Source organism: Falco cherrug, chromosome 3 (genome assembly GCF_023634085.1).
Source record: "Falco cherrug isolate bFalChe1 chromosome 3, bFalChe1.pri, whole genome shotgun sequence".
Classification (NCBI taxonomy): Eukaryota; Metazoa; Chordata; class Aves; order Falconiformes; family Falconidae; genus Falco; species Falco cherrug.
In genome coordinates, this window is record NC_073699.1 from 66,806,840 (window position 1) to 66,824,339 (window position 17,500).

The 17,500-nt window shown below is 38.0% G+C and overlaps 1 protein-coding gene across 1 annotated transcript in view; it reads left to right on the forward strand.

Moving 5' to 3' along the window:
• The window catches only part of DOK6 (docking protein 6), a 253,286-nt gene that overhangs the window by 182,365 nt on the left and 53,421 nt on the right, over positions 1-17,500 (forward strand). Inside the window, exon 6 of the mRNA XM_055706156.1 lies at positions 4,811-4,949. Coding sequence (XP_055562131.1) covers positions 4,811-4,949 — 139 coding nt within the window. The remainder of the gene's footprint in view (positions 1-4,810; positions 4,950-17,500) is intronic.

Below are 17,500 nucleotides of genomic sequence, written 5' to 3' on the forward strand. Positions count from 1 at the left end.
TCAGATGCAGAGTACGCGACAGCAATTACATCCAGTTTGGTACTGGTAACTTATAGCACTCTCATTATAGACAGTACTTACTCATCTTCCATTCTCATTTAAAAAATTATAGTCCGTTCTTATTTAAAGAACTAGAAATGCTAAACTATGGTAGTAGGGTTTTTATTATGTATTAGTTACTAATAGCTATAGTTACTAGTATTAAACATTTTATGAGGTTTTTTCAGTGCCTATTTGAGGATGTCTACCTTTTTTTAGTTATTTGTACGTAATTTTGTATACTTTTGAGTATTTAAATCAGCCATTATTTCTTTAATGCTAAATTATTTGTCAGTAAAAAGAAATCATTCAAATCCATTAAAATATATTTATATATATAAAGAACTAAAAATTTTCTAATTACAATTGTCATTTGTCCTTAATTTAAAACAAGGGCTCATAGCAAATAATCTTTCTGAGCATCTTGTTTTTCAGACAACCTTATTATTGTGAAAATGTATTTTACCCTTAACCATGATAGCGAAATGAAGCTGAGATGCCTGTTTCTTGTCCTTTTATGCAGCTGCTGAATGTTTCACTGTTAAACTTTTAAAATATTTCACATATGACAGGACAGCATGAACCTCTATTTGGCAAAAACTACCATTTGTAAATAGCGGTCAAGTCAAGTCAACAAAGTTTCCTTTTTCAAGGGAATTCTAAAGATTTATATATAGTATTGGTTTTGCTCTAAAAGGCTGAAGTTACTTTAGTGAGTAGAGGCAGTGGGAAACCATTGTGTGAAATTGGGAAACAGTGAAAAAAATTGTGCAATACTGGTGGGAAAATATCTTTGGCTTGAATGTAAGCCCTACCTTTGAGTAAAAGCAAGAACATTCAGCGTTGATCTATAACTCCAGTTTGTCCTGGGCCACAAGCTTAGCTCTTACCTTCTCCCTGTTCTTTCCCCTGGCTCTTGAGGCAGATCTACTAACAGTGATGATCATAAAAAGCTGTGGCAGTATTTTAAGAAGTAATAACTTCACAAAAACTGTTTATCTACTGATTGCATTATCCACCCAGTGATATCATTCTGTAATAATACAGAAAAAAATGCACTTTCCTGTTTCAGTCAAAGCACTTCATACATTTTAATGCATTGGATCCTTAAATATCCTAAAGTATAGGTTAATGATATCACTGTTTTAAAGTTAGAAACACAGCAATAGACAAGCTAACATCAGCATTTTTCAAGCATCCACAAGCTGTTAAGTCTCTCATCAAAAACTTAAAGTATGTGAAATCAGTGAAATATTTTGACAGTGAAGGTCATACTGAGCTCGTAGAGATGCACAGTGGCATTATCAGGAAAAGAAGAGGTCCACACCTTTGTCCTGTCTTTTCCCTAAAGGGATTCTAAGACATAAAGAAAGTTATGAAGACGCTATTAAACTGGCAACTGAACAACCATGCGCCCTTTGAACATAGAGAAATTTGAGTTTACACACAGTTATTTCATTTTCACTTATAATAAAGCAACATATTAGCAGGGCTAAACCTGAAAATGTAGCTTTAAATGTACAGGCTGTAGAGTGTCTTTGTTCTGCTGACTATATTTTCACTGTAAATAGAGCAAGTCAAGAAGTGAGTTTCAACTCATGGGCTTGTACATTCCTGTTGGCCAAGTAAAGGTCCTCTGTTTTTTCAGCAACCCTCTTAAACTTAGGACATTGCAAATACACTTTTCCCTGTCCCCATCTCCATCATGTTTAGCAGCACTTCTGTTTTGGTTTATGCTTACTTGTTCTAGAAAGACTGAAACTAACCCTAAAACATGCTGCTGAACACAACGGTGTCGTGACTAGAATAGAACAGAAAACAGACAAAACTAGAAATGATTGGACTAGACTACGATAGGCTAGACTAGACTAGACTCAAATAGACTGGAACAGACTAGACTAGACTAGACAAGGCTAGACTAGACTAGACTAGACTAGACTAGACTAGGCTAGGCTAGGCTAGGCTAGGCTAGGCTAGGCTAGACTAGAATAGCTCTTAAATCAGATTTTCATCTGAGTAACATCCTGGGGAGCTGAACAGGAAAACGTCACTGTGCAAAGAGATTCATCTCCTTGGGAGACAGATTACTAATAACGAGTTTAGATAGAAGAAAGAAAGGTACCAATTGCTTCATTCCTAGGGCCTTTAAGTCCTGTGAACTTCAAAGTGAGTTAGGGGAATTCAGCACTTAAAAAAATGATGCCCAGATTTCTCCTCCACCTCCAGTTTTGAGCAGTTGTGTGCGTATCGCCCATTGTTAGCCAGGTAAGCCCACAGTCCAGGGGGTGGTAATCAGTGGTTTTCTGATGCTGGCATGACACGTCCACCTGAGTCACCTGTTGCAGCTGATAAGCAGGACCCAGCGTTGCTGTCCTCTGCGGTGGCTGAGGTGCTGGGGCGGTGCCACAGCCTACACTGCTGCCTCCACCCAGGGCTCACACAGGCGGTACAGACCCTGGGCTGATGGGCAGCGGTCATGGTCAGGTTTTGCTTGGTCAAAACAAGCAGCTTAACTCCTGAATCTTAATCACCCTCCATTGCCTGCTTCCTTGTTTTTATCCCTGTAGGATTTTTCATCCTCTGAAACCAACAGAAAGAGCATATTTTGCTTCGGTTTCTGAAACCCTGTCATTTTTCCAGACTTGGTATTTCACGCTGCTTGAATTTTATTAAGATCTCTTTATACAAAAGCAGAGTACTAGCTATATATGATGCCCTGAGGGATCTGAAAGGCTGTTGCCATAATGTCGCAAAACTCTGGAGATATTTTATTTCTACCAGAAGCTCTGTGGAAGACTGTGGCTAAGGATGTAAAATACCTTATTTTTTTACAGCAGGGAACATGATCTTCATTGGAATTGGAATACAAAAGTGTTGGGTTTTTTTAATTAATCTATTAATTGGTACATCACATTAATACTGATCAAATACATCTTGGGATAAAGAAGACTATTTTTATTCCAGAATTATGGATAATATCGTGAATCATCTATTCTTAAGACTATGACTTTCTTTTCAACACATCAGTTGATCATTACTAAGTATTTTCACCAGGTATTTTCCAGAAGCACTTGTGTTGAATATGTTTCTGCCTTCACTGCTTTCTGTTCTTCCCTTCCTTTATAGAAGGCTCATGAAAGCATGTCTCCTCCAGTGAACAGGCAAATATTTTTAAGTGTTAATAAGGCTATATTTTCACTGGTCATCCTTGAAATCAAAAGCAATGGCTGAATTCTCAGTAGTCTCTTCTATAGCACAATAGTCCTGTTCAATGAGTTCTGAAATAAAATTGTGTAGGAAGCTGTATCCTAATTCCACAAAAAAGTCGCATGAAAAAAATTATTCCATTTTCAAAAAGCTATAACATAATTGTTTGAGTGCACATGCATGTAATGTAGCATAATTATTAATGACTTTAAAATTAATTATTAATAAATTAAAACAATATAGATCTATATGTTCATTTTATGGGAAAATATTTTATAAAATTTAATGCATGAATAATCATACAGAATCTGGGATGCAAACTCTAAAGATACTGATATTTAAAAACCTATTAGTATGTTAGACTATTCAGGACATATTTTTCTAAAATGTCTTGTAATTCTGTATGCCTTGGGCTTTGCAGGGCCATGCTGAAGGTGTTGAGATAGTAAAGAAATTATGTCCTTAAAAATAATGTAAACAACCAAAACATTAAAGGAATATTCTACTTTAAGACAAAACAAAATCTCTCTATTGCTGAAGGGTGTTATGAATCAGTCAATCAAGTCAACAATTTTCTATCACAGATAACTGAAAATCTTTACAGGGATTATCAGACCAAATAAAAAGGATTTTTTTAATTCCATTTCTAAATTTGCAAGAAGTCTATACAAATACAGAAATCAGACACTGATAATATAATGGGACTAGTAATATAAATATGCCAAATTGTACCACTGTTTAACACCAGATATATCCTCAAAGTAGCACCTACTCAGTAATCTAACATTGTTGTCTACTCCCATTTTCTGTATTTCCCAGCCGTCTTTGTCATGCATTTACCATGTACCACTCCTCTTCCTCAGCATAATGCCTCAGTGATATCACAGATAAGGATATCAGCAGTTGCCATCTCAAAAGAAGAAAGCAAATTTTATTTCCGGGGTGGTTTTTTTTCATTATTTTATCTTCTTATACTGCAGAAATACCTATTCCTATTGTCAAATACACTGAATGACTTTGGTAATTATTAAGATAGCTTTAGACGCTGCCTCACATAAATGTGCTCAGATGTTTATAATTTAACCCTCTTAATGCTGTCTTTAGATACAGCTTCTTTGTAGTGATTAACCATAACAGCATTTTTAATTGGTCAATGTTCTCTTAAAATGTCAAATTTTCAAAGTCATGATGCACTATGTACTTCTGGCGTCAGTTGGTTTAAGGGAATTAAATTCAGGTCCCACTTACCACTGCAGACATTTGAAATGATGCTGGAAATAGCTGACTGTATTACTTAGAGTTTTTATTCTATGATAAAACTTCTTTTTCACTATTCAGATGATGATTAAAACTGAATGTAAAGGTTATGTTCAGAAAGTTCTGCACATCTCTTGGAATATGTCTCTCTTCAATGGTAAAAATAACTGCAGATGTTCAGAATTCCAGAGTTCAGCTACAAAAGTTGGCATTTTCTACTGCAAGGTGTGCACTTTTTATAACAGTTAGATAAAAATTACACAGTACTCATTTTTTTTCCTTCCGTTCTGATTAAATCTCACTGCAGGATGTGTGACACAGGAGAAGGGCTGTTCACCTTTCAGACGCGAGAAGGAGAAATGATATATCAGAAAGTGCATTCTGCAACACTGGCAATAGCAGAACAACATGAAAGATTAATGATGGAGATGGAGCAGAAGGCAAGGGTAAGGTCTTTTTACCAAAATCTTTAAACTTTTAAAAATTGGTAATGAACAAAAGAAATATGGACTAATGGCAGTCCATGGATTCAGCTGCAGTGATGGTATTAGCTGTGTGGCTAAGACAAAACAGACATTCAGATTTACGTATTTTCATGGTCAGGGATTTTCAGCATGTGCTATACAATGATCTGGTTTTGGTGTCTTTTTGAAACAGTGGATACCATTAAACAAGAGATCCATGGTTACCTTCTTGAAAATTGTGGCTCTGTTACTCAAAGACTAAGCCTTTAGCTGAAGTCAGCCATGTGATGACTGTCAATGATCAGTGTTAATTGCTCCTCATGGCCTTAATGGTGGAAAAACACTCCTAGGTGACAGCAGACATGTTCTGTTTCTCTTAACCCCTGAAAGAATTTCTTTCCCAACAGTACAGTAAGTAGCAATTCAATGTGAGTTCAAAAAGAGCTATTTTTTAGTTTTAAGTTTAGAATTTCCAGTTTGCAGAGGTTATCTGTAAGTGACTACTGAAAAGTTTGGGTTTTTTTCAGAGGAAAACTAAAAAAATGGCCCGTGTGCTTAGAAACAGAGACAGTTTTAAATGATCTTTCTGTAAAAGTAACTTTCAACTGTGGTTTGAAGCCACCTTTACATCCCCAGAGTGGAAAGACATGGGGAGGCCAGAGAACCTGGTCTGCATGCTTTTCTTCTCAGATGACTGTGGAATCAGTATCTTTGTCCCTAAAAACAGATTTGAGGGAAATTGCACTATTTCCAGTGAGTCTTCCTTCCTTCCTTCCTTCCTTCACCCACCATGTACGTGCCCACAGTCATGCAAACTTGATTTACATGTTCCTCTCCTCCCACACTCCATCACTGCCAAAATATCTTGCTCACATTCCTGAGAGAAAGGCCAACTTAAGACCCCAGTGTTCAAGTGCTTCTCCTAACTACTCCTCAGATAAGTCTATCTTCCTCTAGTCACTGAAAAGGAAATGGAAAAACTTAGATTTCCATCTCAAAAGTCCATTATGTTGAATGCTTCCCTCAAACTGTGTGTCTCAGTAAGATCTGAGATGGGAAAGCATAAAAAGTGACTCTTTTGGTGGTTTATGAGGAAAGGTGGATGAATTTTTCAATAAAAGTAAACAAAGCAGGAGCATTTGCACAATACTTGAGATACATGAACTTTAGACAGAAAAAGCAGGAAGAGGAGAGTTCACAGTCAAGATTAAAACAAGGTTAAGGACACGGGAGCAATTGCTGGGGAGTCCAAGACAAGATGGTAGAATAGAGTAAACGGAAGAGCATCTGAAGTAGTAGAAGTACTGACACAAAACAACTGCATTCTGCATTCTGCTGGGCAGAAAGTGGTTGAATAATAGCCCAAAGCCAGGAAAAAGCATTATTATAAATATGTTGACTTTTGAATGTGCACACCAGTAATAGAAATCGGAGCATTTTCTTGCTGCCATAATAAGTACTTAAAGTAGGATCATACAGGATTTTCCTTTCATGGAACCACCACTTTCAGGTCTTCAACCTGACAAATAGCATCTTTGCTGCTTAGCAAAGCCATTTCCCTTCTGCCATCAGATGACTTCCTTAAAACCTCATTTATGAAGGCTGTGGCCATATGGTCCATAATACCAAACTCGTGAGAGCAGGCTGAGAAATATATATGACTCATCAGCCACACAGTGTATAATGTGCTTAGCTCCTGGATGAGGCTGGGCTGTGATGTGCAGAGGTAGATTGGTAGAGGCCTGCTTAGGCTGCGTAGAAGCTGTGGGCTGTGTTAAAGAGGCTGAAAAATCCATTGATTTCATACTTTAACTAGTAAGCTAATATTGGTTTAGTTTTGGAAGCTCTGCTGCTCCTGATTTATGGGGTGCTGAACATTTAAGGGGTCATTTGTGTCATCTGCAACATTTGAGTTGTATTCATATTAGAAACAAGATCTGAAGATATTAAATAGACTAAGCGTGTGTTATTTTCCTTTTATCAAGTATAATTGCTTCTCTGATATCTAAATCCACCAGTTTCATCAAATGCCTATGTACATTTTTTCCCTAAGATCTGAAACTGAAACACAAGCAAGAGTGTATTTTTAAATCAGGGATCTAGAGGCCATAAATGTCTTTTAGATCTTCCCAAAGCTTGACCTTTGATCTTTTGTATCTGTAGTTCTATACTTGGGCATTTTGCTCTTTTCTGACCCTATCTGTAATGAAAAGCTCATGTTTAATAGTATAGAATTAAATAATTTTTTTTTAAGGTGAAAATGAAAGAAAGTGCTTAAAGTAAAGAAAGCTTAATGGTATATACATTGTCATGCAAATTAGAAAAAGGGAGAAAATGTACCAGTAATTCCATTTTACTTCTACCTTCCAGTCATTAGAAGTTATATATTGGAAGGGACTCATGAATTTCATATTTGTATGTTCTGGCCTAAATGTTAACATATTTTAAGTAATTAATACACTGATTTTTTATTTAATTTTTTCTAGATTATAAAATGTTATAATCCAGTATTATAAAAAGTGAATACAGTTAATAAAGGAAATCAAAGTGATTTTTTTACCAAAGCAATCTTGATGAAATATATAGTTTATGGTTAGTTCTCATGATGAATATACAAAGTTCATCTTCCTAATAAAAAAAGCAAAAAGACACAAACACACAAAAACCCAGAAAAAAAATTCTGGCAGAAGAAAAAAGGTAAAATTAGTTACTGCTGCCAGAGACTTGTCAGATAAAGATATTGCAGGCAGCCACAGGACATATTTATTCCATTTATGGAGGTCTCTGCACACAAAAATGTTGTCTCAGAATACTGACCAATAAATTCATTTTTATGCTAAGAAATCTATTGCTGAAGCCAAGTAACATGCTGAATAACTATGTTAACAAGAGAAAGACATGAGAAGGAAACTAATTCTTCCCATTACCTTCCAAAGTGTATGGACTGGAAGAAAAATTGCGCTGTGGCAGCTAATACAGTACCATGTCTGCCTCATTGCCATCAAGAGCAGAAGTCCAGTCAGTTTAAGCAGGCATGTGCACACTTTTTTCTTCTACCCACTTCCCTTTTTAAATTATAACACTGGAAGAAAGACCTGAAATACAGGATCAGCTGTCACTGGCATAGTAGTGATTTCACATTGGTTTTACTGAGATCAAAACAGACTGGATTTTATTCAAATATAATAGCAAAGTGGACAATGTTCTAGTTTAGCTCAGGTGGTCGTCTTGATTGAGTTTAAAGTGTTAAATTGTCAGACTGGTAGTGTTTTATGCTCACTTTGTTTGGAACAATAAAAAATTTGGTCCAATGCTAGTACGTAAATTTAAATTCTTTTCAGATAAATTGTTGTCTGTATTTTCACTTCCTTCAGTCTTCGTTTTTTTGATGGATCGGTGTAATACAGATGATAATTTTGTTTTGTAGGTGTTTAGTGGGGAGGCGGCAATATTGAAGTGGTTGTTAGTGGTTTTACAGTTTGAACATAACAAATTAATTACAAAGAACAATTGCTGTTTTCTGTTTACAAGATTTTATTTTGTCCTGTTGTGTTATCTATATGAGAGTGTCAGCAGCTCTGCTTTTATCATATGAATAGCCTGCATTCTTACAAAAGTCTTCTCTCGCTCCTTCCCTCTCCCCCCACATTTTTTTTAAATGTAACATTTAGAAATCTGGTTGAATTGGCACTCTTAGAATTAGCAGGGGAAAAAAAACAACAAAAAAAAAGTTAGCCTCAAGAATAGTGTGTATCCCCACTAACTGTAGTCTGATTTTGAATGTGGAAGAAGCACATCTGAGTGTCTTAACAGCCAGCTCTATCACCCCTACCCTGTCCGCAGGCTCAGCTGCAAGCTCCTTCCACTTCCCTTGTGTTAGCCTAGGTGCTTTCCTGACTCTCAAAGTCAATTTGTCTGTTTGCCAGTTTGGGGCGGGGGAAAAAAAGAAAAAAAGCTAGCACAGTTACTGAGCTGAATTGTTTATAGAGGCAGCAGTGAACCGTTAGATCTTCTCAATTGTCCTGTCCGGAATAGAGAAGGAAAAAGAATAATTCACCTTCCATAAATACTGAGTATCCTCCTCCTTGCAGTCAATTGATAATGTTGGTTTTGATGATCATTTTTTTAAAGAATCTCAGTTAAGATAATTTTCACAGACCAGCATATGAACACAGCTGTTCTCAGCAGCACTTGTCTAACTTTACACCATTTCTATAAAATGCTTACCGGCACATACCACTGGAATTTTAAGACCTTTTTCCCCTCCTTAATGCCAGCTTTGATCTTCTGCCACAGAGCCTCCACTGAAAACATTCCTGATGTAACTTCTGCACCCACTGTTATTGTGGTGTATAAAATGGGGAGTTAAGAGTGGTAGATTTCTCATATTGTGACTACACATATAAGGGAGGCATGCTAAGGAAATAGGTGTTCCTTTGTAACCCTACAAACTGCTTCTTTCAAGAGCTGCCAGTAAAAAACTGTTATGTAATTTCAAAAGAATAAAAATTTACAATGTGTAAAACAGTAATTCTAAATAACATAGCACTTAAGTTGATGTTAAACAGCTACGGTTAATCAAACATCAGTAAAACTGAAGTATAAATGCATGAAAAAATTCTAATGGCACAAGTTTCATAACTTACTATCATACAAAATTTTCTGTGAAACTTGCTTTGCTTTAGACAGCAGAGCTGTAAAAATAGTGTCATTTTAGATTGTGATCCTTTTAACATTTACTGGAAAATAAACACCTTTATGAAACATTGCTTCTGTATATTTTTCTTCCATTCTCATTATTTACAAGCCTTTTCTCTAATATTTAACTTAATAATCGAGTCAATGAGTCATCGTGATAGATTTCTGCCATTTAAAAACTATAATATCAATGAGTTTGTTGGGGGGGGTTAATTATTCTGAGGAAAATAATTAATGTGCCAAATCAGACAATTATCAGGCAATGGAACTGGGTTTAAGGAGAAGCTGAAGCGAGAAGTGGCTAAGAAATAAGTCTGAGAATCATTTAATCTTTCTCTTTCTTATCTGAAACAGAATGAGGAGGGTAACCGTATTTCATATCCTCACTGGTCTGAGGATAAATATAAATTACAGAATTGTCAGACATAGTATTAATAAGAATGTAAATAGAATGAAGAATATTAAAGTAAACTGTCTTTGAATCAGGAAAGAAAAAAAAAACACAAACAGGCTGGAGAAAATAACAGCATTAGTTTCATAGTGAATTTTTAATTTGGCTTTGTGAACAAGTCTGTACAATTTCTTCATGTATTTTTACCTGATCACAAGCTAAGCACATACTCATTGAAACATTACAGGATTGAACGTCATCAACAAACACATCAAACATTCTAAATTTTCATTTTAAAATGATGGTTTCAATTTGAAGTATCCTACATTTGCTAATGCATCTTCAGAGCTTTGTCTGGTTTATGGTTGCTTTTTATGTCTTTGTGCAATGGTATACCTGTCACCTATTATTTTCAAGTTGTAAAGTATGGGAAATGCAGAGACACACTAGTGAATGCTGCCGACCCAATGAATGTAAGAAATATTTAGTTAAAATGCATGTCTTTTGGGCTCCATTTCAGCACTGCAATTTACTTAACATGACAAAGCTCTTCTATGTTGTAATTATGCTTAAGTGCATTTGGACCAAGTCAATAACTGGAGGAGAAACTGGAGAAGAAAATCCCAGAGTTCATCCCATGTCATGACACGTTGGTCTCTTAGTATGTTTTCTTCTGTTTATTATGTATAAATTATGTATAAACTCCAGTACAGAGGTTCTGGATACATACAATCATTCATGAACTCATGCACTTTATGTAGGCTAAAGTATAGCCTCAGGTCAGTTATTCATGCAAATACTTAGCTCAATATTACTCCATATTTCCCATCTGAAACTACTGTATGATGCTGCTGTGTAATGTTTGTTTAGAAATTTTATAGCCCTGTAAAAAGCTGGCTGCTTATTGCAATAAGCAATTTGTGAACTGTTTACTTGGTTCTCACAGGTGTTGTGAAGCTTATTTCCATTACTAAATAGAGTAGGATGGAATAGAATAGAATAGGATAGGATATTTCAGTTGGAAGGGAACTACAATGATCATCTACTCTGACTGCCTGACCACTTCAGGGCTGGCCAAAAGTTAAAGCGTGTTATTAAGGGCATTGTCTAAACGTCTCTTAAACACTGACAAGCTGGGGCATCAACCACCTCTCTAGGAAGCCTGTTACAGTGTCTGACCACCCTCTCGGGAAAGAAATGCTTCCTCATGTCCAGTGCAAACCTCCCCTGGTGCAGCTTTGAACCACTCCCATGTGTCCTGTCACTGGATCCCAGGGGGAAGAGCTCAGCACCTCCCTCTCCACATGCCCTCCTCACGAAGCTGCAGGGAGCAACATGACTTCCAAGCCTTTTACTGGCTTTGTTGCTCTCTCTGGACATTCAGGGACCTTCACAACCTCCTTCAGCTGCGGGCCCAGAGCTGCAGGCAGTACTGCAGGTGAGGCCGCACCAGCGCTGAGCACAGGGCGATGATCCCCTCCTGTGCCCGGCTGGCTCTGCTGTGTGTGATGCCCCCAGGGTGCGGGTTGCCCCCTCGGCTGCCAGGGCACTGCTGGGGCCTATTGAGCCCGCTGCTGACCAGCAACCCCCACCCCTGTCTGCAGGGCTGCTCTTCAGCCACTCTTCTCCCAGTTTATACTTGTGCCTGGTGGTATTCTGCCCTAGATGCAGAATGTGGCATTTGGATTTGTTAAATTTCATCCCATTAATCATTGCCCAATGCTCCAATCTATCTATATAATCCTCTGCAAGGCCCCTTGTCCCTCAAGAGAGTCAACAGCACCTCCCAGTTTGGTATCATCAGCAAACTTGCTAATGATGTGTTCGGCTCCTGCATCCAGATCATTGATAAATATATTGAACAGAACTGGCCCTAGAACTGAACCTGTTCATCCCACAGTTGCACAACTTGTCCAGAAGGATTCTGTGAGGGACAGTATCTTTGAAAGTTACAGGTTAAAGCTGAAATAGCCTTGCAACACTTTTGGCAGAAGAGGACTTCGAGAGAACACTAAGCTACAGGCTTGGGGAAGTGTGGCAGGAAAGCTGCCCGGTGGGAAAGGACCTGGGGGTGGGGGTTGACAGCCGGCTGAACATGAGCCAGCAGTGTGCCCAGGTGGCCAAGAAAGCCAACAGCATCCTGGTCTGTATCCGAAACCATGTGGCCAGCAGGACAAGGGAAATGATTGTCCCCATGTACTTGGCACTGGTGAGGCTGCACCTTGAATACTGTGTTCAGTTTTGGGCCCCTTGCTTCAAGAGGAACATTGAGGTAAGCTGGTGAAGGGTCTGGAGCACAAGTCTTATGAGGAGCAGCTGAAGGAACTGCGGTTGTTTGGTCTGGAGAAGAGGAGGCTCAGGGGGGATCTTACTCCTCTCTACAGCTGCCTGAAAGGAGGCTGTAGGCAGGTGGGGGTAGGTGTCTTCTCCCAGCTAACAAGTGACAGGACAAGAGGAAATGGCCTCAAGTTGCACCAGAGGAGGTTTAGATTGGATATTAAGAAATTTTTTTCCACTGAAAGGGTGGTCAAGCATTGGAACAGACTACCCAGGGAGGTGGTGGAATCACCATCCCTGGAGATGTTTTAAAAATGCGTAGATGAGTTGTTTGGGGACATGGTTTAGTGGTGACTTGGCAGTGCTAGGTTAATGGCTGGACTTGATTATTGTAAAGGTCTCTTCCAACCTAAAGGATTTGATGATTCTAAGTAAAGCTCACCCTTCTTTGTGGTAGAAACTGGTAATAGAAAATAGGGAGTGTTCCACTGAGGGATTGTCTATTCACTGGCAAATCACAACAATCTGTAAGTGTTGCCAAGATCAACAACAAAACCAAGAATATCGAGTTTTTGGTTTGTTGTTGTTTTTTCACCTAAGTCAGGATCTGTGTACTTTTAGATTTGAGTTTTGTAAACCCAGTTCCCATAATTTTCAGTAATTTCCCATAGGGTTCTTTGTTCATTAAGCACATAACGATATATATATATTTTTTTTTTAACTCTGATTTTTCTGTGAGAATATTTTAGAGAATTTTGCCAGGCTTTTTGTTAGTCCTCAGGCTCAGAAAACTGTGTGTACTTGGATGAAGTAAATCCTAAAGCTGAGTCACAAGTCTATTTCCAACATTCACTACTTCAGAAGAAAGTAGGAGATTTGTGGATATTCAGACTGGGAAGCAGCTAATGATTCCTCCAACTGGAGCTGTTTCATTTTTTAATCTTATTTGAAAGTATTTTCTTAAATGTAGATTTATTTCATTGGCATTTTTTCAGGGACTATTACTCATATCCAGTAATAGACATTCAAATATTGCAGCAACATTCAAAAACTATGCAGCAGGTGCCATTCATTTCCAAAAAGAAAATACTTCATCCCACCATGGAATTCAAACTGCCATGGTCATTGGAGTTCCCAGCCTGTTCCTTTCTCACCAAGTCAAAACCTTTTTTACCCCCTCTTCCCCTGTCAGCTGCAGGGGTCTGTTGTGCCCCTATATGGCACCTTGCAGCAGTGAGAGGATGAGGTGTCACACCTGGCTTCTCCAGGGGATGCTGCACGTCGTGGTTGTTGCGGGATGTTTGCTGTGTGTTTGAACGAAACCTCAGTATAGGGAAAGCCTTTACTATCATAGCAAAGGGTTAGTGCAGCTGCTTACATGAAGTGATAGAGCAGGGAGAAGAACAGAGCTATTCATCATGTCAGAAACACTGCAGACAATGTAAAGGTTTGTGGAGTGTGTAGGTAAGTGCCGTGAGTAGATGCGAGAGCAAAGCTAGCAAGTCCTTGCATCAGATACTGGTATCAGATATTTTGGTAGTTAGTGACGTAATTTAAATGCTGTTTTGCCATTTGAAAACTAAGGCTTGCACTGGAGTTTTGAATGGTTTTGAAGCAGTAGTAGTCATAAGGGCTTTTATTCAGAGCATGGTGGGAAAAAAATAAACTCTTCCCTCAGCTGACACAATTTTGAAATTCCTTTTATCTGTAGCTATCAGGCTGGATGATCTTGAATGCAAAAAGATGCTCTAAATCTCTCCTAGGGACTAAAACCCAAGTACCTCTGCCATATGGATTTGCATGCCAACCTAGATATTAATCCCATTCTTTCCTCCTTAAAAAATTCTAGAATATTTTATATAATATCACGGTGTTCTTCTAGCTTTATGTCTTATCATGCCACCTAAGACTCGGATTGAAAACTGACTTCCTCCTAATATAAAGTAGGAGTTGAACCAAAATCCGTAATAAAAGCTTCATAGAGGTGTCTTATAACTGAGGCAATACGATTTCTTGTCTGCAAGGAGCCTTCTCCGTCCTATGAATCGATCCTAAAGCTGCATCCTATGCACTTATGCAGCATAGGATCCTATGAACAGTTTTCCCTGTTCACCTCATTTATATGTTTGCATGCAACTATGCTGTACTGTGAGCATTTCAATTTAAGCAGCTAGGTTCTGGTTGGTTTGTATAAATGCAATAGGGCAAAGATGTTTGTATATTAAGGTATCTAAAGATGCAAACCCTTCTGAGAATTTAGCATGGAGGCACTTTAAAAATCCATGTAGCCACGTATCTACATTTCTAGGGACATCTTAAAGTGCTAAGTACATATTTCTTAGGAGTCAGGTATCATTTACTTCAACTTTATAAAGTTGCATGTGAATATAAGTGGATTTGAAGGTTGGTAACATAAGCACATTTGTAACTTTTTCTTTTTACTTTTCTTGTACTTTCCAAAATATTGCATGTTTGCAGAGCTATGAAAGTAGTTGGAGAGGCACTGTGAAGCTGAAATTCATATTGTTTGCAGAAAATACAGAAAGTGAAGAGCCAAAGAACTTCCCCCGAACAAAATTGATGATTAGCAGTCTTATTTGCCAATAGCTGTGGGTGATGTAAGTGGTAAATTAGGAATGGTTACTGTAATTATACAGTAGTTGTTGCATGCTTGACTGAACCGTATTTGGCTTATTGCCAGCACTTCCCTTAACTAAACTCTGAGAAACATTTAATATGGAAGGGAAGTTTGCTTTGGCATTGTGTACGTTTAAAACAACTTGCTTGTATAACTGTGCTGGTAGGTTCACATCATCAAACTTTCTTAACAGAGGAGCAAGTTATGTTGATTTAAGTATCACTAGAAAAATAATTCTCGAGCTAGTTCTCCAGCAGGATTAATTTATTATTAATCTCATATCTGCTATTTTGAGAAAACTTCTTCTTGTAAAATAAAGTAGCCTATGGAGTTCCTATTATTATTAGCAAAATAATAGCTGATGAAGCAACCTGATGCTCTCAGGAGACAGATATTATTATAGTAATTATACTAATGAGTAAAACGAGGCACAGAAAGATTAAGGCCAAATTCAGCTGCATATAAATTGCCCAAGGTCATGGAGTAATCATCTGTATGCTAGGAACAGCACAACAAAACAAATCCTGAATCATAGTCAATTACTTATTCACAGTAGAATTAACTTCTGAAAAAGTTATTTTTCACATGGTTTTCATCAGTCTATGGAACTACTGTATCATTCTGTACCTCTTGTCAAGCAAGGTCTTCCTCTGTTTCAGCAACGGTGTTCAGGAGTTCTTTATATCATCCGAGGGAATAGTTCAGGCTTTGTCTCTGATGAATAAGAAACTTCTTTATCAATGATTTATAGAGGGCACAGTGCTTTTCAGAGAACAGGAGAATTATAAAAAGTAATAATCTGAGAGGTGATCAAAAATTCTCATAATAGTCCTAAAGTTACTCTGTAAATCCCTCCTGTGCTTTTTCTGGTTTGGCTCATCAGGTACCTGTTGGCAGTGCAAAAAAAGTCACCCTTTGTCTTAATTTTGCTTTTTTTCTCTGCTTCTGTTCCTTTGTATAAAGATGACAGATTTTGTAACATGAAAGTGATTTATAATAATCACTCTGTGATTACACTTAGAATGAAGAAAACAGATATTGAAAATATTCAAATTCATATTTAAATACAGACACTTTTCCAAGTATAAGCTGTCTTTTGATATATATTAATCAAGGCCTGTCCAGATAGGGGTTGTTTATGATCCTTTTTTCTCTCAGCTGTGGGTTGTTGTCTTTGTGTTACTGATATATCATATGATACCTGCCATGCTAACAGTTTTTATTTATCAACTGTGCAGGAATCTGTTTCAGGAGAAATGTAAGACAGTAGTACAGACCTTGGACTGTTCATTTGACATTATTCCACGTGCTACAGTAGCTTTATTATATAAAGATGTGCAGCTACTACAGTAAACAAAATAATGTCAAGTTAACATACTGGCAGAGCACACCTCATTAGCTCCCAGATTTTCAAACCATTGAATATATAGGATCAGAAAATTTGGCATTGGAAGGGTCTGCTGGTGGTCAGCTCACCTAATCTTCTGTTCAAAGGGATAACATCAAAACTAGAAGTTACCCAGGGTCTTACCCAGTCAATCGTGAATACCCCCAAGGCTGTAGATTATGTGTACTTATTCTAGTGCTTGGCTGCTGTCATTGTGAAGATTTTTTCCTTAAGTCTGTCTCAAGTTTCCCTTGCCACAGGCTATGACTGATGTCTCTTTTCCTTTCACTGTACATCTCTGGGAAGAATCTTCTCTACAGCATACCTCTAAGAAAGAGAAACTGGAGTTAGATTTTTCTTAACTTTCTCTTTCTCATGGCGAATAAGCATTAGAAACTTAATCCAGTGTTGCTGATCGTATTCTGCTTCTTAGAGGTTCTGTGCCAGGGCCCAAACTTGAAGACTCCATGAATACAGCTGAACTTCCAAATGTGGCTTCACAAATGCCAAATAGTGGGGAAGTGTGACTTTCCTGGACCTGCTGGCCACACTAATGTGGTCCTGTATGTGGTTAACCTCTGTCACTGCACATGTACACTGATGATTCACGTTATCACCTATCACCACTAGATCCTTTTGGCAGAGCTTTTACCTAGCAGGTCAGTCCCCAGGCTGTACTCTTGCACTGAGTTGCCCTGACCTGGTTGCAGCCTTAACATCTGTCATTGCTGAACTTCATGAGATTCCTGTCAGCCCTTTCTGCTTTGCTGAGGTCCCTCTGAATGGAAGCCCTCCTTGTATGGGTGTTTGACTGCTCCCCCTAGTTTGATGTCATCCTCAAATTTGCTGAGGGCAGATTCTGTCCCACTGCCCATGTTGATAATGAAGGTGTTAAAAAGTATTGGAACTGACCCATGTAAACTGCAGGAATAGGTTTTTCAAAAATGTTTCAGTTCTGCAGTATTAGTCAGCAAGTGCTTAATGAATATTTTCCATGCTATGGTAGGAGCATACATCACTGTTACTTATGACTGTCTCAGGGTAAAAGCTGCTAGTCTCATCACATAGTCAGTCAGTCAGTCAGAATCCATTTCCATAAAGGTAGCTGCCAGGCGAGATTCATATGGCTGCCTGTTGAATGC